General features: G+C 33.5%; 1 protein-coding gene across 1 annotated transcript; it reads right to left on the bottom strand.

Annotated features, from left to right (window-relative positions):
* Positions 1–4,696: 4,696 nt before the first annotated feature.
* LOC115875941 (lysosomal acid phosphatase-like) lies at positions 4,697–12,761 on the bottom strand. The gene is made up of 4 exons (XM_030891545.1): positions 12,562–12,761; positions 10,066–10,167; positions 9,120–9,320; positions 4,697–5,463 (listed from the first exon to the last, which is right to left on the bottom strand). The coding sequence occupies exons 1-4, from the start codon at positions 12,652–12,654 to the stop codon at positions 4,729–4,731; spliced, it is 1,131 nt and encodes a 376-aa protein (XP_030747405.1). The 5' UTR covers positions 12,655–12,761; the 3' UTR covers positions 4,697–4,728.
* Between the last annotated feature and the right edge of the window lie 11,974 nt (positions 12,762–24,735).

Raw genomic sequence — 24,735 nt, 5'->3', positions numbered from 1 at the left:
CGTCATTTATTGATTAGATCCATGTAATGGGTTAGCGTGTAAAGTTTTTCTTTTAAGTGTTTAAAGAAAATTTTTTGTGTTAATTTTTAATAAACGATATACCATCCTGCACACTTTATCTACCTGGTCTGTATTTTAATGCATGCGACAGAGATAAATAAATATAAATGGCCGGTTGCCAGAAAGAGAGACAAAATAAGAACCGGCATGCAGTGTTGCCGGTTTTTACGTGTGTAGAAAAAAATAAACAAATTTAAAAACTATCATGTTCACTACTGAAATGAAGATAATATATATAAGCTAAATATAATAAATAAAGTTCAAACCTTAGATGCAATATTTTTCGTAAACGCGTACTTGTGCGATTTGAAATTTTGATGCAAAATCCGGCAATACCGCATAGAATAAAATTATCAACCTAACCTTTTATCGCTTTTTAATACATTTAATTTTTCATTAACACGTTGACTGCCAAGGACGAGATAACTCGTTGTCGCTAATTTATTGTCAGGCGCCAGCCACGAGTTATCTCGTTTTTGGAGAATTGTTTTGCGGCGCCCAGTACGAGTAAATCCGTGGCATTTACGTTAAAGTGTAAGGGGATGGGCGTCCACAATACACCATTAAAACACATAGTGGCTTCAAAAACTATTTTTTATTTTGTTTTTAGATCCATGATACAAAATATAGGGATACAAAAAGTTAAAAAATATATTTACGTTCTAACAAAAGCAACAAATGGTAAAAACTGAGCTGCAAGAATAGGAAAACTATTGCGAAAGTTTACAGCAGTAGCAAAGTTATCAAAAATTAAAAAAAAAGCATCTTATACTCTTAAAAAAAAAGGATAGCTATTTTCAGTTTAGGTGATAGTCCTTGAAGCAGTTTTCAACACATAGAGCTGGATTTTCATCGCACGCAGGACAGAAATAGCGTGTTTCTCGTCGAACTTTTTTGAAGTACATACCCGGCAAGCCCCTTGTAGGTCGTTGCTTTTTCTCTGTTGGTGGTATAGCTTCCAAGTAGTGAAAATCTCCCCTCTGTACTCTGTTATATGTAGGCATTTTATCACCTAGGAGAGTAGAAACAAACATCTCTCTAAATTTCAGGGATTTTATCTTGCTTCCAGTCGATTTACGGAAAAGCAAGTATGTGTTATGTATATATAATTCGAGAATATGCAGTGCAATCTTCTTCGGCCATCTAATAGTTTTTCTTAACGCACTGTAGTAACTAAGCATTTGATCGGACTGATCGATACCTGACATTCCCGCATTGTAGTCCTTTATAATATTTGGCTTCATGGAAACTTTTCCGTTTTTGTTGCGTACTTGGACCATTTGTACCTTGTGCAAATTTGAAATCGTTAATACTTCCGTTTGTCTTTCCACTTGCAAACAACTACCGATTTGCGTCTTTGCCATATACACTCGCCTTTCTTTAGTTTTTTGAAACAACATACTTTGGATTTCCTTTTCGGTTGCTGCGTAAGGTGCCACAAATATATGTTTTTCTCGCTGTCATGTTGTTTGTTAGGCCAACTGAATTATAAAATTATCAGTATAGAGAATATAACCCTTATCTAAATATTTCTCCATCAAGTGAAGAACCACACTTGCAGCATGCCCCAGATCATTTTCGGTAGGTTCTGATTTTCCGCAGTATACTTTTATTTTAGAACCATGCCAGCAGATTCGCATAGTTCATACAATTTTATCCCGTACTTATGCTTCTTATTTTTAATATATTGTCTAAAAAACAGCCTGCCACGCCATAAGATCATTGATTCATCAATGCACACATTTTTATCTGGAACATAGTGATCTTCCATTATTTTATTGAAATGATCGAGGACTGGTCTAATTTTATATAATCGATCTTCTGTTGCTTCCGTGTTGTCAGCAAAATGCAAAAACGCAACAGTAACTGGAAACGATTTCTACTCATAACCTGACCCCAAAAGGGCATCTTGTACATGATATTTTGAGACCAATAATGCTCAATAGACGGAAAACTACATGGACCCATATGTAAAAGGAGACCGAAAAAAAGTCGCAATTCATTTGGGGTTGTGTCGACCCATCTGGTCAATCTGGAGGACCTCGTCAACGGATTTTCTGCGATCTTCTGTGTTGCGTATAAATTTGTTTGTTGTACTAAATAGCGTACAAATTCATCAGAAAAAAAATAAATTTACTAAATATTCCATGGTTATCTGCCCTTGAAACTTTAATCCGACATCATTTACCAAAAATTAAAATTTGGTGGCTCCTCCTCAAGGTCCACCCACTCTGCGTCTAAATTTGGTTCTTCGGGTAGCTCGTTCTCAATCTCGTGCCACTCGGCAACTACGGGTGGCTGAATCGAATCCTGATCACTTTCACTTGTAGAAATCTGCTCACTAGACGTTTCATAGTCGGGGTCGTCATCCGAATTGTCCTTTAGGAAATTGTCCCACTCAGCCTCATCCATTTGGGCAAATTCATCAAGCTCCCGGTCATTCAAACTGCGTTTTCGCGACATTTTTTAGCTCAAAGTAACACAAATAGCAACAAAAACATAGGTTTTTCAACAACTAGAAAACGTTAAGGATAATGATCTATCCCACTACACGGCTAGTTGCATACTAAACCGCCTGAATCGCCTGATTCTGCAAAATAGGTTATGCACGCCGTGTGTTTATCGTTTTCCCGCTTTACGAGTCATCTCGTGGTTGGACGCGTCAAGCAAGTTCGGCTTGAGACGGCCGACCACGAGATAATTCGTAAGTTGTTTTTTTTTGAAAAAAAAGCTACATGCGGGACAAAATTTTAAAATTAGTAGTTTTTAGCACATTTTAAATAATTATTGCGATTTTCACACCGTGGCGTCCGGGAAGGTTTTAATACAAAATACCATGGCAGTCAACGTGTTAAGCTGTCTACGTCAGTGTCTTATAGGTTAAAATCCAGACCACGCTTGTCCCGATCGGTATAGAGGTTTACTTGACAGGATTAATAATCAATTGTCACTTCAAAGACTACTTTGCCGCCGTTTTTTTAGTATCATTTGTATGGTATATTTACGTGTATTTTATACATTACTTGCTCAAAAGTTAATAAATAAAATAAAAGTAATTTTAAACTTCTGATAGTAAAAATAATCGATGGGTAATATGAATCACTTAAAAATGTATTAAAGTAACACACATATAATTTATTATTCTTAGTTATAATTTAATCATTTAGTAGTTTTTTTTTAAATCTTATACAGTCACCCCTACACACAGCGCTCTAAATGTTTCAAACCTTGCACGTTTCTTATAATGTTCAATTTTTTTAAACGATAGATTAACAAGAACTTGATAAAGTGTATCCAATTTCAGAAGAAACAACAAAAAATTCAGACTTCCGTGCATATTAAAAGAGACTATCGAAGACAATCACAATATAATTTTAGATATAAAAGGTAGTAAATATAATAAAAAAGTAATAATATAAAATGACAGATCTTCATTTTCAATCCAACTCTGACATCGTTTTTTATCGTATGGTATTTATTTCTATGTATCATTTAAAAAAGGAAGTTTAAGCTTTACTTTCAAAAAAAAATATTCTAAACTTCGCAGATTCTCTCATTTTCAGTAATGAAGTTAAATGTTTGGTTTGAGATTTAAAGATCTGTTAATATTTTTTTCTTCTTTTATCATATACACCTTTAGATTTAGAATAAAATAATACATCACATCACAGAGCATTCTTACTGCTAAGTATTTTTGAAATAGTGTACCTACCTCTGGATTTTTTTTTATTTAAATGATTAAGATATAGCACAGAATTGCTTAACCATGCAGAAGCGACACTGGCTCTTTTTTTTTTTTGATCAAACTTTAAATGATACGGTTTATTTCTCATATATTTAGGCTATAACTTTAATGATGCCGGTTATCCATTTTATTATTAGAATGTTAATATCCGACGTGATCCTGTAAAATAAAGTTTCAACCCTAGATGTGATCTGACAAATCAAGTCTACGGATTTGGCCTGTGACAGACCTGTCCGCCAAAGGCTTAGCCTGCCACAGACTTGGCCCTCCACACAAACACAAAATTCTTATCTAAGTCCGTAAGGCAAATATTCTGGTGTATGGGGGGCTATTTATTAATATACTTCAAGGGCATAAAATTTGGGATACATATATCAACGAACATGCATACTGTCGTTTCTGAATATCTAAGGTCCAAACTATTCTGTGTTCATATTGTAAGCGGTTTAATTTAGTATAGATAGTATGTCAAATACATAGTAGTTAATTTGTCCAAAAATATCACAATCAAAATATCTGCTAACTAAAAGCATAAGACATTATTATCATTAGCGGCTATAGTTTTAAACAGTTGGTAAGCTTGCATGGTAAGCTTGCTTTTTTGATGTTTAATTCGAAATTGGATATCATTTTGAAATAGTTAAAAAAATTATTACGTTAAGAAATACGTATATATAAAATGTATTTTATTCAAGAGATCGTTTTTATATTAGATTTAATTTAAACAAAGACACACTTATATTTTTTGTAATATACAAGTCTGATTAAATATATCACAATTTTATTTACATTAGGTACCTTATTTCTTAGAAAAATAGGCCACAGTGTTCATAATATGAGAGAATTTCAGCATTACTTCATAGAGGGATGGAGAGGTTTACAAAAGAAAAATATTTATCAATGTTTGTACTTTATTTACAATATTAATTGGTGTCTTTGCATTCAGCTTCCCATTCATCAACGGTAACTGCTACTGGACTCATAATTGCAGTAAAGTCGTCCAATCCACAATCAAAAGCGCATTCTTTCACTGTCAACGGACTAAAATCGGTACTGTTTTTATAATATACGTTCAAATATAGATCTGTTTCGTCTTGATTTCTGCTTCTAATTTCCCAAATTAGTGTAGAAGTAAATTCTGGGACAGCATCAGGATAAACACCCATTGAATTTGTAAAATCACCAAGAGTAGTGTCGTGGGCACTAAGCATTAAAAATTTCGGCGTATAACTAAGACCCTGGGTTGTAAATGGTGTCTGATCTCTAGTGGCATTTAGAAACTTACTAAAATAGTTGTAAAACGGACCTGTTCTGAGTCGGGCCAAATCTGTGGTGTAAGTGGGGACTTGGAACTTTTTAGCTGCGAGGGTTTTGATATCTTCCCAATAATAGTCAGTCCAACTGGGCAAACTCAAATTTTGTCCCCTATAAATAGTTATAGCTGAAAACAATCCGGACATTGTGCCTATATCGACTTCGTCTACAAAAAATCCTGTAACTTCGGATATATTTTTGTACAACTCTGCATATTGCCGATTCAGTTCTTGGAATTCTTCTGTTTGATACAGTTCTTTTTCAAGGCGTGCATGTTTGGCACACGGAATTTCGCTGGCTAAAATCGGATCTTGACTTTCGGGTACTGTATGAACGGGAATAACCTAAAAACATACAACCTACATGAATTTTCTGAATTGCAAATATTTTTAAAAACTTTAATTTTATTTTTGTGTTCCAAGACATAAATCCAATCTAGTTTATCTTTTTTTAATTTTTGAAGTGAAACTTCTTTACGCGCGCTGATAGTAAAGATTCAAGGCCATGACACGACAGGCAACAGAACAAGCGAGAGGAAAAGTGGAAAGAACATCCTACAGCTTAGGTAAAATCGTCCCATTTAAATGAAATTTGGTATGTCGATAGACTAGACCAAGGCCAACTTGACCGTGTACGACACTTGTGACAGTTAGTTTTGACGTCAGAAATTTCAAAAGTTGATGTCATCCGATCGCGACCAAATTTGATGCGTAGGCTATATGAGCGACGTTGCACACAGTCCATGCACAGTCCCACACTGCAAAGTTGGATACGACGCGACGTTTCGTTTACATCTTCATCAGGGTGGGACTAAGGATTTGATATTGAAGAAAAATGTGGGTGGATTCCGGCATAATTGGGGAGAGCTACAGGGTGACGCCCTTGACTTTTCGAATCTATGCCTCTAAATGGACGAAATCATCAGGACTTATCTCTTAATTATGGGTCGATTGGAACCAAATTCGGCACGTGGAATGGAGTCCTCAGACGGACAGACGAACATTTTAATTCAAATTTTGTAAAAGTTAATCAAATTACACAGGCCGACATGATTTTTGTAACACGAGTCAGTTGCAGAATTTCTTCATAAAAATATGCTTCTAATAACAGAAAAAATACTCCTGAAGCTCCTACACGTACCACTTTTCAGTTGCCTAATTACGCCTCTTTTTTGCAGGTAGTCAATTTTATAGATGTCAGGTATTAAGTCTAGGTAGATTCGTTTACATACAGGTAAATTTTATGATGGGATGATTGAAAGGGACGCATTTTGTGCACTATAATATATTGTGAAAAACATAAGAGAGTTCAGTTTTCAGTTGATTTTCGACGTGAGTTGTTCTATGCGTGTAGATAAATAGTACGAAAATGTCAAGTCAAACGCGCCGCAGTTGTAAAGTGTCTCCTGATCGATTTTGTTACATTTGTGGAGAATTTATGGTGCAATCACAAGCCAGACCATTTTCTGAAAATGTGAAGAAAGCCTACTTCAAGTATTTTGGAGTTTTGGTTGGAGATCAAGACAAGCAGTGGGCTCCTCATGTGTGCTGCGTTACTTGTAGCGTGTCGCTTGTGCAGTGGATGAAAGGGAAGAGGAAAAAAAATGCCATTTGCGGTTCCAATGGTATGGCGAGAACCAACTAACCATTTTGACGATTGCTATTTTTGCCTGACGAAAACTGAAGGTTTTTCCAAAAACAAAAAGCACAAGATCGAGTATCCCAATTTGCCGTCTGCCATACGACCTGTTCTTCATGGTGCAGATCTCCCAGTGCCGATCGCGCCCTTAGACTGGCAAGGTATTGTTTTGGAAGATAAGGAAGATATTGAATCAAACAGCTCTGGAGACCAGTGTACTGATCCTACCTTTACCCCAGAGGGCGGTTCTGACAAGCCACATTTGATTGTTCAAAGCGAGTTGAATGACTTAGTGCGTGACTTGGGGTTATCAAAGCAGCAGTCAGAACTTCTTGGATCCCGGCTTAAGGAATGGAATCTGTTAGCCAATGAAACAAAAATCACCACTTTTAGAAAAAGAAATGCTCCGTTCTCTGCATTCTACAGTATGGAGGATTCGTTGTGTGCATGTACTGATATCGATGGCTTAATGCAGGGACTTTCTATAGAACATTCTCCCTGTGAGTGGCGCTTATTCATAGATTCGTCGAAATATAGCCTAAAAGCTGTGTTATTGCATAACGGAAATTTAAAACCCTCTATACCAGTTGCCCATTCAGTGACAATGAAGGAAACTTATGAAAATATGCGCATGCTTTTAGATAGAATCAACTACAACAGGTATAAATGGCAGATATGTGGGGACTTGAAAGTTATAGGAATTTTAGTGGGACTTCAGGGAGGATTTACAAAATATTGCTGTTTTCTTTGTTTGTGGGACAGTCGTGCAGTAAATCATCATTATGTACAGAAAATTTGGCCAGAAAGAAGTGAATTTCAACCGGGTTCCCAAAATGTCAAGTATATCCCTCTTGTAGACCCCAAAGACGTCCTCCTGCCTCCTCTTCATATCAAACTTGGCCTCATGAAAAACTTCGTGAAAGCTATGAATAAAGAAGGTGATGGATTTAAATACCTAAGGCAAGTCTTTCCCCAGTTGAGTGATGCCAAATTGAAAGAGGGTATTTTTATTGGACCACAAATCAGGAAATTGTTGGACGACACAAATTTCACAGACACGCTTACCAGGCAGGAACTCAGAGCATGGACCTCATTTGTTAGTGTAGTGAGGGGATTTTGGGAAACAATAAGGATGCGAACTACGAACAATTGGTTAATGAGCTTTTAGATGCTTATAAATCGCTTGGTGCCCGAATGTCTTTAAAAATTCACTTTCTCCATTCTCATTTGTCATTTTTCCCTGAAAATATGGGTGCTGTCAGTGATGAGCAAGGTGAGAGATTCCATCAAGACATAAGGACAATGGAAATTCGTTATCAAGGACGATGGGATCCAGCCATGATGGGTGATTACTGTTGGTTTTGAAGAGAGAAGACGCGGTCCCTCATAAAAGGGAAAAGTAAAAGTTTTTGTTTATGTTTTGATCTCGTTTCGATTGTTTTTGTACTTTTTAGGTATAAGTAATGTTTGAGGAGTGTAAACTATAAAATATAATCGGTATATAGGCTTAAGAAGTTCTTAAATCATGTTTTGAATAGCTATCTTAATATATTGAATATTGTAATATTGAATGATGTTTTATTAATGTAACAAAAAAACCTTACGTGTTACGACTTTTTTTTTGCCACTTTCGTGATTAGATAGGTTCATTCTACCACAATATCCTATTGAGCTTTGTGTTACATCGAAAAAATTTTTTTTTGTCGGCCTGTGTTATTAATTTTTAATTTATTACTTTTTCAACATTTCAAAGCACACTTTTTCAAACGTGTCCTTCAAATCCTTCAATTTGATAGCCGTTAATAAGAAGTTTCACTTCAAATATGCGCACATAGTGCACACACAATTTTTTTTATTGTAGACATCGCTCTTTAAAACAATTTAAAAATGTATTTTTTTCAAATACCATTGGTAAATCAGTGCACTACTGGCGCGCCACTTGTACAGTTTAAGGATAAATTTGAGGTATCCACAATACCTCAAGTTAACAAACACAAACAAAATCACACTTACAAAATCAAACAAAGGATAGGGAAACAAAAGCATAAAGATCAATGGAAAGGGAAATCCTGCAGGTAAGGCGGGCAGATAGAAAAAGGAATGGAATGGATCAGAAATAAAACAAAAGTAAAGGATGTTAGAAGAGAAGTTGTAGTTGTTTTCGAAGTTAACGATATTTTTAGGTGTACATACTTCTTTTTTTAAATATTTCTAACCTGCCACTAATTTTGGTTCATAGGCTTATTTTAAATTAAATATTATCAAGGACTACTCGAGATTACTTCAAATTATTTCCATTTCATTATTTATAATCTACCGAAATATTTTAGTGTCTATGTCTATGGTAACTGCTAATTCTTACCTGCCAAAGTATGTTATCGTTCCAAATTGTATCTTCTGTTATAGGATATAATCCTGCTAAATTTGATTCTGCTGACATCAATGTTCTGTCGACATCCGTAGACCGAACGTAAATATCTTTTCTGTTGTACCGGGCAGGTAGAAAGTTATCATAGCGTTCCCTAAACCATTGACCTAATTCATAGTGGTGTTGTTTTCCTAACTGAGAAGATTATATTGAGGTATATTATTTAATATATTATTTAATCTGATATACCGTTTGATCCAAAAATGGCGCCAACTTACTTTAAGTCAACATAACCGATCGTTTTTTCTAAGGTACTCACGCTATTTTTGAAACATACGGTACATTTTATTAAGAAAAATATTTTTAATTCCAAATAATACTTGAAAACCGAAAAAACTTTTTACGATTTGTACTAAAAATTCATTCTGTTCAGTCTGTTCAAAAGGTGATGCGAAGACAAACAAAGAGAACCTCTAGAGGACAAACAAAGCATTTTTGTATAGAGGTAAATTATGTCCAATGAACTTCTTTTGATAACAAAAATACACAATAGCTCTATGTCCACGGAATATTGGGACACCCTGTACATACATATGAGAGATTTTCTGAATTATGAATGTGTATTTTAATCGGTCAATATTTTTTACTGCAATTTTACCTTTAAAAAATGTTTATATACTCGGAAGCAATAATTTAAAAGTTTATTTTAAAAGAATAAAACGCGAATAAAATCAATTTGAATATAATATATAATTTTGTACGGATTTTATTAAAGTTTGTTCATTTACATTTTTTGAACATTGTATAGCTTTTGTCAGGAAAATTTATGTTGTGATTATATGGATATCATCTATACATCGAGTATACTCTAATGAACTATAAATCAAATCCTCTCGAATAGTGTAAACAATACGTTACTTCAAATTTGTACATTACTTACATTATTTAATTGTCCATATCCATCTGGCCAGAGAGATGTGTCATTGTAATATACGTCGTTAGGCCAGGATGATAGCGGTGATCTGTCGCCATGCCTAAATACCTAGTTTTGTTCAATATATTATTATCATCAATCCTACAAAAAATACCTATTTTCTGATTAATATTTTCAGAAAAATAAAAACTTTTCCAGTCTTATACATTGTTAAATACTCTAAAATTTTTACCAGCATGCTTCTGGTACAAAGTATAGTTTGTCCAACTAGATCAAATATGACAGTGACAGTTGCTTGTGATTTTAATTGGACAGTAAATGTTTTTTTTTCTGTCAATTTTTGGACATATTTTCTTTGGCTGGACAGACTTTATATTTTATTTTCTATAACTTTTATCGATAGAAAATGGCCTAACTCTACGTAGATACACATTTATTTAAGGCCAGTATTACACTATCAAATTTCTTTGTCAAAGATTTTTTATAAAAGATATCTTTTTTAAAAAAAATGATGGTGTAATGGCCTTAATATACAATATTTTATAAAATCACACATATTACACTATCAAATTCTTTGATGTAATAAAATCTTTGATATAGACATTTGATAATGTGATACTGGCCTAAAAGACATTTTTTAGAACCAACTAATTTATGACCACCCAAGGTAAATTTTTAAAATATTTAATAATTTATATTTTTAAACAATATGATAAGTACATAGTTAATATCTTATCAGTGTATAATATTTCATTGATACCATAGATAAGATTCAGAAGTATTTATTTATTATATTTGATAATTGCTTGAATGATATTTGAGAGACAATTAAGCAGTGGCGTGCAGTGTTAATCAAAGCAAGTAGGCAAAATTTTACAAAATTATAAAATCGGAAAAGTAATAAGTAATTAAGTAATCAAAATAATTATTTTTTATATAAATTGGGGAAACTTTTTCAGATTTGAAATAACTTCACAAGACAGCAACTGACGGCGACACGCGACGCCGACAACATTAGTCCAACGCGTTACTTCCTTAGTCTATCTCTTTCTTACACATTGGCCATCCAGTCATTGCGATTTAGAGTACGTGGAAGATTCGTAAAAGCACAACTTTTACTGTTCCCATTTTTGTTTCCCTACCCAAACTGCCTTCGTGTAAATCATATGGGGCGTTTTCATGGTAAATTTTACACTACGTCGATCCGTTTTGTAGCTACGGGGGGAAACAAAATTCCCTGTTAGCCGGCAATTCATGAGCGTGCCATAAATATTTTAGATAACATTACTTACTTATACAAAAATTTCAAAAATACCTAATCAGTTTTATTTTGTGAATGTTTTTCCACGTAAATGAGACATAATCTTTATGAAAATCAAAAAATTAAGAAGAAAAACAATAAAATCCCATAACTATTTTGCCGATGACTGCACTGTTCTCCAAGCTCGGTCTGCTACAGTTTTAATCGATGTTTCTCGTAAAAAATTAGACGACGTGTCCCGACAATAAAAATTCAACAAATTTGCAAGTATGAGTGGGCGGAGTCTGTTTTGCAGTGACATACTCGACTCTCTGCCGCTTGTATACAGGTTGTTAATTTCTTTATTACTCGCGGCAAGAGCTTTATGGTTGAAATATGGCAACCTCGGCCCGCTCGTCGAGAGACGACGCGACGGGACGAGTCGGCAGCTTAGCTTAGTACTCATTTGGAATGTAGGCAGTGTTGCCATTCTGTTCCCCAATAAGTAACCGTCCAGTTAACAATCTATATAGGTAGCGATCTATAAAATATATTGCTGTTTATTTAAATGTCTTTTGTAGTAAAATGATCATACTCCAATACTGTGTCCGCATTCTTGAAATTTCTTTTATAGACACAGATCCAGTAGACCTACTTTAAGTGGGAATTGCGCGATAACGCAGTATTCTAAAATTATTTGAATATATCTCAGGTCATCTCTAGAATCAAAATAAGATAAAAAATGCCTAATGCGACTATTTGTTGGGTTAGCAATAAGTTATAATATAATGAGATAAAAAAATGATATTGCCTGGGATAGGTAAAGTCTTTTTACCTGCATTATATGCACGCCACTGCAATTTCAATAATATTATCTTTTATTTTAAAATTGTAAAAATTTATCTTCATTAAAAAATAATCAACTAACGGAACTAAGTTCTAAATGGTATAACCTTGTAGGTGTAAAAAACACCTGTTTAAAAGTTACACATAAATTATAATTTAATAGTATTGTAATTAAAATTGTTTTATAAATTTATATTCATCTGCCATCTTGATTGGTATTGGTACATTGAAAAAAGTGAATAACTTATGATCATAAAATCTTATAATCAAAGATACTTTAGATGTTGAGAGATTAACAACTCTTTCAAAAAGTAGGTACGTTAGAATGTATTTAACTGTAGAATTTTTATTTAAAGCCTTCGTGATCATAATTTTTTCTGTTATGTATAAGGTATACGTAAAAATAAGGTTCTTACCACTACAACTGCCTTCAATTGATCATTTTCGTCTCCCAAGGAACTGTTGAATTTTAAAAATAAAAACACCAATAAAATTTTCGTGCCGAACATGTTCGAAAAATTTAAAAAGCAACAGAATAACCGCTTTTAATTTGACGTGTCCTTATTCCGATAAGCCAGACACTAATGTAAAGCGCACCTTTTTATCATATTATGTTAATATATAGATAAAATTAGTAATATATTTTTCTATATCTAGACATCACTTGAGATATGACGATATATGATTTTTTTTACTAAAAGTTCGACGTTCAACAACAGTAAAACAACTTTATTATTATATATGTACAGTTTATTACAAAAAAACATAAAACATATTATCAGAGAAAAACAAATCAAGTTATTGTAAAGGTACATTTTTGTATATTTGGCTCTAATAATTGTAACAGTACACAATATGTTACTCTAAATAATTTTTATTCTATCATAAATACACTCAGATGCAAAAAAACGCAACGGAGAAATTTTTGGTTAAATTTAAAGTGTTATATTTTTGTTATTTTAGCCCTATTTTCATGATTTTGTAGCAAGCTGTATATTATATCAACTTTAATTTGTAAACTCAGCTTTTTATAAACTTTAGTATTTGGCATATTATACAGGATTAATTGAGGGATTGTTTTTTATCCTAACTTTAAAACACCCTGTGCAATAATTTCGCCTGTAAATTTTCCTAAAATATAATTTTGTAGTCAGAACCATGACTCCTGAGCATTTTGTTTTTTTGATTCATGTCAATACATGCTTTGGTTAATTTTTAAGAGCGAAATGTACTAATAACGATTAATGTGCATTTTTTTAATTATTATTTTTTTGATGTAATTTTTTAATATGATGAGAAGGTTTTGGTGACTATTGTCGTAACGTCATACTGCATTGGATACTCTATACTAAATTAAAAAAAAACGTTAAAGACTAACGATACAGTCCGGGTTTTAATAAACATTAATAACGATAGTAGAACTAACGATATTAAATAAAACATCTGTAATACTTCTGTAATAATAAAAATTGTAAAAAATACCCTAATATTTTGTATTGCTGCCCTTGGCTGCTATTACTGCCTGTATACGTCCGTTCATACTGTCATTGAGAATGCATACATCATATTGCGTTATGTTTTGCCATTCTTCTTTAAGGACCAAGCCAAGTTCATTTAAAGAAGCTGGTACTACTTCACGACCTTTTACCCCCCTGCCAAGCATTTGCCAAACGTCGAACATAATGGGCAGTTCAGAGTAGTATATAGTTCACAATAATCACCAAAGCCGCCTTGTCACATTGAAAAATAACTTCAAAAAAGAAATGATAATTGAAAAAATTGCAAATTGCTGGTGGCAAGCTCATTCTGCTCTTAAAAATTAACCAAGGCATGTATTGACATGATCCAATAACCAAAATGCTCAGGAGACATGGTTCTGACTGCAAAATTATATCTTAGGAAAATTTACACACGAAATTATTGCATAGGGTGTTTTAAAGTTAGGGTAAAAAATTGGCGCCGGGAGGCACGTATAGCCGCCCATATGGGAGTTTGGAGTTCTCCACACGGATTTTCTCAAAAACGGACTACGGAAACACGGAATATCTCAAAAACTGCGACTTCGACTGATTTTGATGCTTTTACAAATTTTGTTGCAAATATTATTCCTAATTTTAAATTGAAAACCGCGTTTCGCTAGCTACTGTAATTTTGGAGTTACGATTTTTAAAATTTTTAACCCCCTCCCATACCCCCTTAACAACCCCCCACACCCATCAAAAACTAATGGCCAGATTCTCGGGTGCCACAGTATTTTTGTGCCAAATTTGGTTAAAATCGGTTTAGCGGTTTTTGAGTTATCGTGTTACAGACGAACAGACACCATGAAAATATTTTGTATTTAGGGTCGTATTTATAACCCAAATAGCTCATTTTGAGTGAAATTAAAAACTTTTTTTTGCCGATCTTAATATCCTACCATTACCTGTTGGTATGGTCGGCTGAAAAACAACCTCTCGATTAACCCTGTATAATATCCCAAATACTAAAGTTTATAAAAAACTGAGTTTACGAATAAAAGATGATATAATTATATACAGCTTGCTAAAAAATTCATGAAAATAGTTTAGCCCTATTTTTATGAATAATTTTTAGCCGACCATACCAATAGGTATGGTAGGCTATTAAGATCGGCGGTTATATATAAAATAGATAAGAGATAAAAAAAGTTTTTTTAATTTCACTCAAAATGAGTTATTTGGGTCATAAATAATCTAAATACAAAATATTTTGATGGTGTCTGTCCACAGGTGTCTGTCTGTCTGTCTGTCCGTCTGCCGTCTGTAACACGATAACTCAAAAACTGTTGAACCGATTTTAACCAAATTTGGCACAAAAATACTGTGGCACCCGAGAATCTGGCCATTAGTTTTTGGTGGGGGTGGGGCGTTGGTAAGGAGATATGGGAGAGGGTTAAAAATTTAAAAGAATCGTAACTCCAAGTAGCTAGCGAAACGCGGTTTTCAAATTAAGATTAGGAATAATATTTGCAACAAAATTTGTAATAACATCAAAATCAGTCAAAGTCGCAGTTTTCGAGATATTAGCATATTTTAGTATGGGCGGCTATACGTGCCTCCCGGCGACAATTTTTTTTCATTAGTAACAAAATTATAACATTTTAAACTGGACCAAAAATTTCTCCGTTGCGTTTTTTGCATCTGAATGTATAAACCAGTTAAGCTTTTCTAAAAAATATTAGAAAAAGCATATACTAATCAGAAATATAAGCCTATTGTCCGATTCAGGAAAGACGACTGCATCATTCTGAATTTTTCTTTTAGAACCTAGAGCACTGAATCGACTCGACTAAGAGCTATTGGATGGTTCTGGTATCTACATAGAAATAAACGTAACCATCGGACCGGTCGGCATCCCGCGCACTGCATCGAACTGGTCCGATGATTGCATACATCGACCGCCATTACATGATGATTGCATTTATTTCTATATACATATATACCAAAATCTGCTGATAGCTCTTAGTCGAATCTATTCAGTACGTTCATAACATGTCTTTCTTAACGGGGATTTTGTGCTGCGAATAATATCTGTCGAGAAAAAATTGTGTCTGTCTTTGTTTGGTGCAGGGATTAGGCTCTTTCCAATCCAAAGACAATAAATTATAAAGTTGTCTCACATACTTGAAATTCGATTTCACATGTTTTTTCCCGAATAGAAATATTCAGACGCAATCGTCATATTTCATGAATCGGGAGTTTACATATACATGTATATAAAAAGGATGGAATATTACTCTATATAACCAAGAATTATTAATAAAATATCTTATGAGTGTATTGGTTTACAGTAGGCTTGACTGTTTTATAGGACCTCCTTTCTGTTAGGCATTTTCGAAGGGGAAATGTATTTTTATCTTTTTTTACTGCGCTATCAATCATAAACTGAAAATGAAATGAGTTTATGGAACTAGTATCAAAATTAAAATATCAATCGGCCCTATGTATAGGCACTAATAGTGCATTTACATTTTTTTAGTTCGTGAGTATTATTGACGTTGCCACCTAACTTTCATGTTCACATGTCAGAAGTACTAAGTGTAACATTAAAAAAATCTTAAAGATTAATGTCCCGTATAAATTCGATCCCTATCGCCATTAATTAGTACTGGGCATAATAGAGACAAAATACATTACCTAATACCGACATTATACTGGGCACATCTGTAAAAAAAATAATTAATATGACTTTATATGGACTAAGGCCGCAACAATCGTATTAGAGAACTCGCTCTCTAGCAATGTCCCTTATGTCAAGTGATAGATGAAATGGATCCATACAATTGCCAAGCGAATATCTAGGTAGGTACGCAGAGTTCCATGTAAATGATCACAAGTCGACAGGCTGTCTAATGAATGAGTTGTGGAAAATGATGGAAAAGAAAATATATACAGGGTGACCTATCGAAAACGTTCCGCAAGGCATAACGGCTAAGGTATACTTTTTTTCAAAAAATCCAAAAACACGTCAATTTTGTTTGTGAGGGGGACAACTTTTGCCCCAAAAATGATTGCAAAATCTTGAACCCTCTGAGCGGGGGTGTCATCCCCCAATTTTTTCAAATGGGAAGAGGGGTCAAGTGGCGCCGCAATGAAAAGAGCTTTCTATTCTCTATATTTCCCCGCCTCGTTTTTGAAAATCGGTCGAGTAATTGAGGTTTAAAAGTTTATTTAAACATTTATCAGAGTAAATGATAAGGTTAAATTCCTTCGACCAATTTGAGTTTTTTTCTTATTATTTCTAGATGTTTACGCATTTTTTCACTTGCCACAAGGTTGAACGATCAGGTGCGGTAATTGCTAGATAGCTGTTCTGTGACTTGTGCGTTGAAGTTCTTCTCAATATCGTTAAACTGACCCACAATAAAATTTCCAAAAATACCAGCCCACACGTTTAATTTTTGAGGGTTTTGTGTGTGCACCTCGTGAAAAACCCTGGGGTTGTCCTCAGCCCAATACGGACAGTTGTGCCGATTAACTACATCGTTCAAAAAGAAAGTACACTCATCCGAAAAACACATTAAATCGTCCCATTGCTGCCAAAAGTCACTAACTTACTTTTTGTTACTTCCGAGAAAAACGCGTCTAAAGATGAATTGCATTGCATAAAGAGGTTATAGTTAGTAACTATTCGGTATTAAATTAAAACATAAATAGCCAGAAATCGTAGCTAATGACTTTTTCAATCGATTCTCCGCTTCAAAATATAGTTAGTGATTGAATTTTCAGGTTGTTCGGAAAATGTTAGTTAGTGACTTTTGGCAGCAATAGGACGAAATAGGAAATTATTATCATTCGCCACTCGTTCGCTCATAGTTTCACAAAATTGCAAGCGACGATCAAAATTGTGTTCGTTGAGTTCTTGTACCAACTGAATTTTTTGTACGGGTGGAACTTGTGTTTAATATCCTTTGGACACTTGTACGATTCACGCCGGTAACATTGGCTAATTTTCTTGTACTCAGCGTACTATCCATGGCAACTTGGCCCAACACGAATACCTTCATAGCTTCATTTACTACAGGATTTTCGCTCTGCCTCTTTTTATTCATAACGGAACCAGTTGCGCGAAATTTTGCTACTAACTCGCGAACAATTTTGCCATAAAGTGTTTGTCACGATGGCGTTCATTGAAAATCTGCGCAACCCGATTGCTACATTCATTATTCTTAAAATAAAGTTCGCTTATTTCCACTTTTTCTGCAAGTGAGTATACCATAATAATTGTTAAAAAAATTAACGATATTGAGAAGAACTTCAACGCATAAGTCACAGTCTAGCAATTACCGCACCTCGTTCAACCTTGTGGCAAGTGAAAAAATGCGTAAACATCTAGAAATAATAAAAAAAAACAGCAAATTGATCGAATGAATTTATCCTTATCATTTACTCTGATAAATGTTTAAATAAACTTTTCAAATTTCAATCCTTCATATTTTCTCAATGACTCGATCGATTTTCAAAAACGAAGCGGGAAAATATAGAGAATAGAAAGCCCTTTTCATTGTGGTACTACTTGGCCCCCTTTCCATTTGAAAAAAATTGGGGGATGACACTCCCGCTTAGAGGGTTGAAGATTTTGCAATCATTTTTGGGGTAAAAGTTGTCCCCCTCACAAACAAAATTGACGTGTTTTTGAATTTTCTGAAAAAAAATTACTCTGGCCGTTATGCCTTGCGGAACGTTTTCGATGGGCCACCCTGTATGTTGAAAATATAGACAGGTATCCAGGACATCTTTGTCGAGATAAATTAAATTTGTAACTAAAGTTACTTAATCAAAAAAAAATAAAATGCATGGACGACAATAGGCCCATATGGACCCCTTAAGAAAATTATAAAAAACTTTATTTTTTAACAAATTGTAGTGATAAAAGTTCTTTAAAGGTTATAGTTTGGTTTACTGATTATTTTCATTCATCTATTTCTATGACCTCTTAAAAATAAATGATATAATCGTAAAATTAGTAAAACATATTACCATTATTTAAAAAACACTTGATAGCACTATCTACTTGAATACACTTACAAACTTCCTTTCGTTGCACAAACAGAATAACTTATACGGCGGTATTGTAAACTTAAAATTTTTATTAAATTTAGAAACAAGTCTCTTCTTATAAGAGGCCTTTATGACTTAAAAATCACATAAATTTATACGATTTTTGAGTTTCAAATGTTGTCTAAAATATACTTTTATCTTGAATCATGCAGTCGTTATAAATCCAGGTCATCACATTCTTTAAAAAAATGTATTATGTGCTCTGTTAATTTTTCGGATTTTTTTATTGAAACAGTAGTGGCTTTAATCATGGAATAACCAATATTTTTTAATGTGGATATATCCAAAAATCTTTAATGAAATTTCGTATTTTTATACAGTGTGGCGCACCTCATTCGCCTCGGTTGATTATACGAAAACGGAAAGATGTAGAAACAAAATATTTCATGGGTATATGTGGGGAGGCAATGTGCACAATTTAAAATTATTTTGAAATATACAGGGTGTTTCAGAACTAAGATCCATACCAAAGTTATATTTTTTCTTATGGAACCCCCGGTATTTTAACTAATATTTGGATTCTTGGCCAAAAAAAGGCATTTATTATAAGGGTTAAATATGTTTAAAATCTTTGGTTTTTGAGATATTTAAATTTGCATACTACAATAGAACAGATTTTTAACACCCTGTACATTACTTTTCAGAATTAATTCTTGTGCTGAGTTTAAAGGTAAAGGAATAAACTTTACTGAAAAATGGCATTGCTTCCTTAAATTTATACAGGGGTATCAAAAATTGCTGATCTATTTTAAGGATTTATTTTATATAAAAACTTCGTTATTTCAAATGCAACACCCTGTATTTTTTTAATTATTATTATAAATATGGTATAAATTTAAATAAGTCCATAAACTAATTTCGATTTTGAAAATAGTTACTGTGACTAGAAAATTGCCATGGCGACACCAGCCCTCTTGATTGCCATTTTATTGAAAAATCGCTTTTTATTCAAAATCTGAGCTAGATAGGTATAGGAAACCCTAATATAGTTTGAAAGAGCATTTGAATCTGCTTCGATTTATTATAAAAAATACAGGGTGTTGTATTTGAAATAACGAAGTTTTTATGTAAAATAAATCCTTCAAATAGATCAGCAATTTTTGATACTCCTGTATAAATTTAAGGAATCAATAACATTTTCCAGTAAAGTTTATTTCTCTACCTTTAAACTCACCACAAGAATTAATTCTGAAAAGTAATGTACAGGGTGGGTCAAATTCGACGCTTTTAAATGGAAACACCCTTTTCTGTAGGAGATAGACGAAAAATAATATCGGTGTCTGGAGTTCAATTTTCATCAAAAATATGATGGTGAAAACCGCACAACAATATCTGTTACCGTTTCGGAGTTACGGGGCGTTTTTCAAAAATGTGCATTTTTAACAAATCGCTGTAACTTTTCTGCTATAGAAAATTTTGTATTTCTATGAAAACATTTTCAAAGCACCTTTTTACGTAGAATTTAATGGTTTAAGTATAATTTTTTTTTAAATTAATAATTTAAGAGTTATTAACAGAAAAATTGATTTTTTATTTGGGACACCCTCTATGTATTGTTGTTGTAATTAACTGAAAAGAATTTAAAATTACCTTTCCAAAAATATAGCACACTTGATATTTTGTTATAATCCCCTTCGAAATACAGAATTTTTAAAAGTTCGCCAGTTTTAACTAGTAGGCTTTGGACCCCTTATTGATGATATGCCCTTAATGGAACTCGAAAACATATTTTTCCAGCAAGACGACGCACCGCCTCTGAACGCTGAAGTTATCAGCAAATTTTTGCAGCCAATTTCAAGAATAATTGAATAGCTCACCAAGATCCCAGCCATTGGCCGTCGAGGCAGCCTGACTTAGTGCCTATGGATCTAATCCTATGGATATATTTGCGGAAGAATAAAGCTTCCTTCTTCTTCCGTATAATCTAGACAAGAATTAGAAATACTTAGCAGTTATGAGAGGGTATCTTTCACTCCCACTGAGTTAATGAATTCCGCGAGAAATGTTCAAAAACTGCACCGTCTGTCCATAACAGGAGACGGTTGATATGTCGAACACCTGTAGCAAAATCTCATGTCTTGGTTTGCTATTTATTTTTATTGTTATTAGATATAGTTTAAATGTGTTGATGTTAGTTAAATATATTTTAAATTGTTACATAATTCTGCATCTCTAATAGCAAATATTATTTTCGTTTTAATTGATGCTCACAGCTAGAATTTTTTTGCATTACAGCCGGTGTCGTTCAAAGCCTACTTATTTAAAGGGGGCGAATTTTTATATACTCTATAACTCGAAGAGGAATCGAGCAAAATATCAAGTGTGTTATATTTTTGGAAAGGTAATTTTAAATTCTTTTCAATAAATTAAAAATATACAAGGTGTCCCATATAAAAAATCAAATTTTCTGTTGATAATTCTTAAATTATTAATTTTAAAAAAATTATACTTCAACCATTAAATTCTACGTAAAAAGTTGCTTTGGAAATGTTTTCATTAAAATACAAAATTTTCCATAGCAAAAAAGTTACAGTGATTTGTTAAAAATGCACATTTTTGAATAACACCCCGTAACTCCGAAACGGTAATAGATATCGATATGCGGTTTTCACCATCATGTTTTTGACAAAAATTGAGCTCCAGACACCGATATTAGTTTTTGTCTATCTCCTATAGCGAAGGGTGTTTCCATTTAAAAGCGTCGAATTTGACCCACCCTGTACAGGGTGTTAATAATCTATTCTACTGTAACATGCAAATTTAAATATCTTTAAATATCTCAAAAACCAAAGATTTTAAACATATTTAACCCTTATAATAAATGCCTTTTTTTTGGGGCCCAGGAATCCAAAAATGAGATAAAATATCGGGTGTTCATAGTAAAAAATATATTAACACGCTCACACTATTTGTCTAGTTGTATGTCTTTAACAAATATCTTATTAAGTGTTATTGCAAACCGTTATTTTATAACTATTGGTGTCTTGTCACATAACGTTATCTTATTAGTCGACTCTGTAAAATCGTGTCTACTACTCCAAAATTTCGTAATAATTTTTATAATCAAAGGGATCCAACATTTATCTTGAAAATTCTATTTAAAAATAAAATTTTATCAGTCTCTCTGAGACGAAATTTTAAGCTAGAAACACGTTTTTCGATACCTATTTGGAGAGGTGACGCTTATATTTTTCGAAGAGCACTTGATAAATTCACGTGAGGAGTGGCGTGATTCTATAATATAAGGTTTTAATCACGTTTAGACTGTCGTACAAAAAAAGACAAAGACAAACCTGGCGGTCCGTGACGCTGGCAGAATTCGGCGAGCCAGGTTGCTGAAATAAACCGGCTGCCACCAAAAGCCGGCGGCACGACTCGCTTAGAACCCGCGCGGCTCGAAATGCTTAGGCTAGGCGAAAATTGAGTCGCGTGTATCATAGTCGTGTGTTTTATTAGTTCCTGTGTATTTTTAATTTGAAATCCTTGTAATTGAGACGCTTAGAACAAAAGGGATACAAGTGACTTTTTTCTAAATGCAGATTTAGATATTTTAGGTACCAATTTATTTGGCATAAAATGGAATTAAGTAAATTCTACAGTGGCACTAAGTAGAATATAGTGTAGAATTATCTAAAGTGTCTAAATCTGTACTTATAAGTCCATTAAGAACAATTCAGCTTGATTCAGAACCTCCCAATTAGTGGAATAAATTGGTGGTTTCAATTACACTTTATACTTTTTAGTTTACGATCATTCACAATGTGTAATGCCGGGTGCAGACAAAACAGTGACAAAACAGAAACATTCATGTTTTACGACAAAGTTGTGACAAATCCAATACATTTCAGCGACACTTTTGTCTCATTTTTGTTTTGTTTCAAAGTTCGGAGACTTTTCAATGTCCCGTCTCGAGTCGGTAAAGATCAAAGTGTCTATGTTTTGTTCGTATATTTTGCGACAAGTTGTCGGCGCAGTGTTGATGGCGTGTGCTGCCAACAGTAGGAAACCAGTGAAATCACACATGATTAATAAAACTCATTCGCAACAACTAAAGTCGGAGTCTCATGCATCCGAAATCCGATGACACGACGATCCGACGGTGCTCCTATTGGTTGAAATATTTTGACACCAGTTTTTATCCGATATTTTTAACTAATCGTCCGACGTCGTATAAAGTTAAATTTTGTTTTTGTACGATATCGTGTGTTTTTTAACCTCACTTTTTTTTGAAAACATTGGTTTTTAAAAACAAGTTTAGTGGGAAGTGGGCAATTTCGGGATATTTGGCGAGGAAGTTATTTTTATAAGTGTTTCTCCAATAAAACATGACATGAATCTCTATTCAATGCAGTAGAAAAATGCCAAAACTGTCAAATTTCGGAACGAACTTTCGGATGTATGACAGGCTTTTTTTATTTCACAGGATAAAGCCGAAGTCTCATGCATCCGAAATCCGATGGTACGACATCCGAAATTTGAAGTTATCCTGTGAAATAAAAAAGGCCTGTCACATACATCCGAAAGTTCGTTCCGAAATTTGACAGTTTTGACATTTTTCTGCTGCAATAGAGATTCATGTCATGTTTTATTGGAGATAAAAATAACTTCCTCGCCAAATATCCCGAAATTACCCACTTCCCACTAAACTTGTTTTTAAAAACCAATGTTTTCAAAAAAAGTGAGGTTAAAAAACACACGATATCGTACAAAAGTTAAACAAAATTTAACTTTATACGACGTCGGACGATTAGTTAAAAACATCGGACAAAAATTGGTGTCAAAATATTTCGACCAATAGGAGCACCCGTCGGATCGTCGTGTCATCGGATTTCGGATGCATGAGACTCCGGCTTAAACTTTTGACTTTGTTGTACTTTTGTCATTGCGATGTGGACAATATGTCTCGTCAGAAGACATATTGTCCAGAGCGAAAACAAGACAAGTTTGTCTTGTTTTTGTCTCCAAATCGTGTTTACTTTTTGTCGCCTTGGTCTGGACCCAGCATAAAAAACAATTAAAATTAATAAAATATCCTAGCTATAAAAAACAGCTTGCGGTAGTCTGTTGTATCCATAGAGAAAGCATAATATTTAGCTTATAACTGGCTTATAAAACAATAAACTTTTGATTTCTAACCAAAAATTTTCCTGACGTGTGATAATCAAAGGCCAAAATGACATACCTCGCAAATTTTGAAGTATAATTAGTGGAAAAGTCAAAAGTTTGTTAACTTTTTCCACTAATTGAAAATTACTACCACTAATTATGACGTTCTGAATGCTTACATTAAAATTAGGTGAAACTTCTACGGCTAATTGAAACTACTAATTGGTTCCACTGATTTCGAGGTTCTTTCAACTCCTCAATTATCTAGTTACCAACAAATATTATTGACTACCAATTTTTTGGATATCAAAAGCTATACAGGGTCCGGCAATAGTGCGTCGGGCATCTGTTGCTCCTAGAATAAAAAACTTGAGAATTTTGTTTAAGTATAAACCTAAAGCATGTATGAGGATGTATTTCCGGAAAATATTTTAACTTCTATAGGGTGGCTCAAAAAAGTGTGAGTGGATCTGGATGATTTTTTTTAAATGGAACACCCTGTATATTATTGCATTTTTGGCTTCCTTTCAGATCACTTTACATAATCCTAAGATATGAGTAAATCTATTTCGATAGTTTCAGAGATATTAAAAAATAAATCAAAAATATATTTTTTTCAAAACTTCTTAAAAAAATATTAAAAATACAAGAACTGTTCTGAAATCAATACTATAATAAATATTTACTTTAGAGGGTCAGTTCTTACTTTGCTATAAATATGGTAATCGTAAATCATACAGGATGTTCAATATTTTACGCCAAACTTTCAAAAATACAAAATAATTTTTGTTCGTTTTTTTAACACCCTGTATATTCTTTTTTTATTTGATAGAGAATTAAAAAATGAACATTTTTTGTATTTAAAGTATTTCAAAAATTTTAATAGTTTTCCGGATACACGCA

The sequence above is a fragment of the Sitophilus oryzae genome, unplaced genomic scaffold (genome assembly GCF_002938485.1).
Source record: "Sitophilus oryzae breed Bouriz unplaced genomic scaffold, Soryzae_2.0 scaffold_1396_pilon_pilon, whole genome shotgun sequence".
Classification (NCBI taxonomy): Eukaryota; Metazoa; Arthropoda; class Insecta; order Coleoptera; family Curculionidae; genus Sitophilus; species Sitophilus oryzae.
Note: the sequence above shows the minus strand (reverse complement) of the source record. Positions and strands in the feature narration are given on the sequence as shown.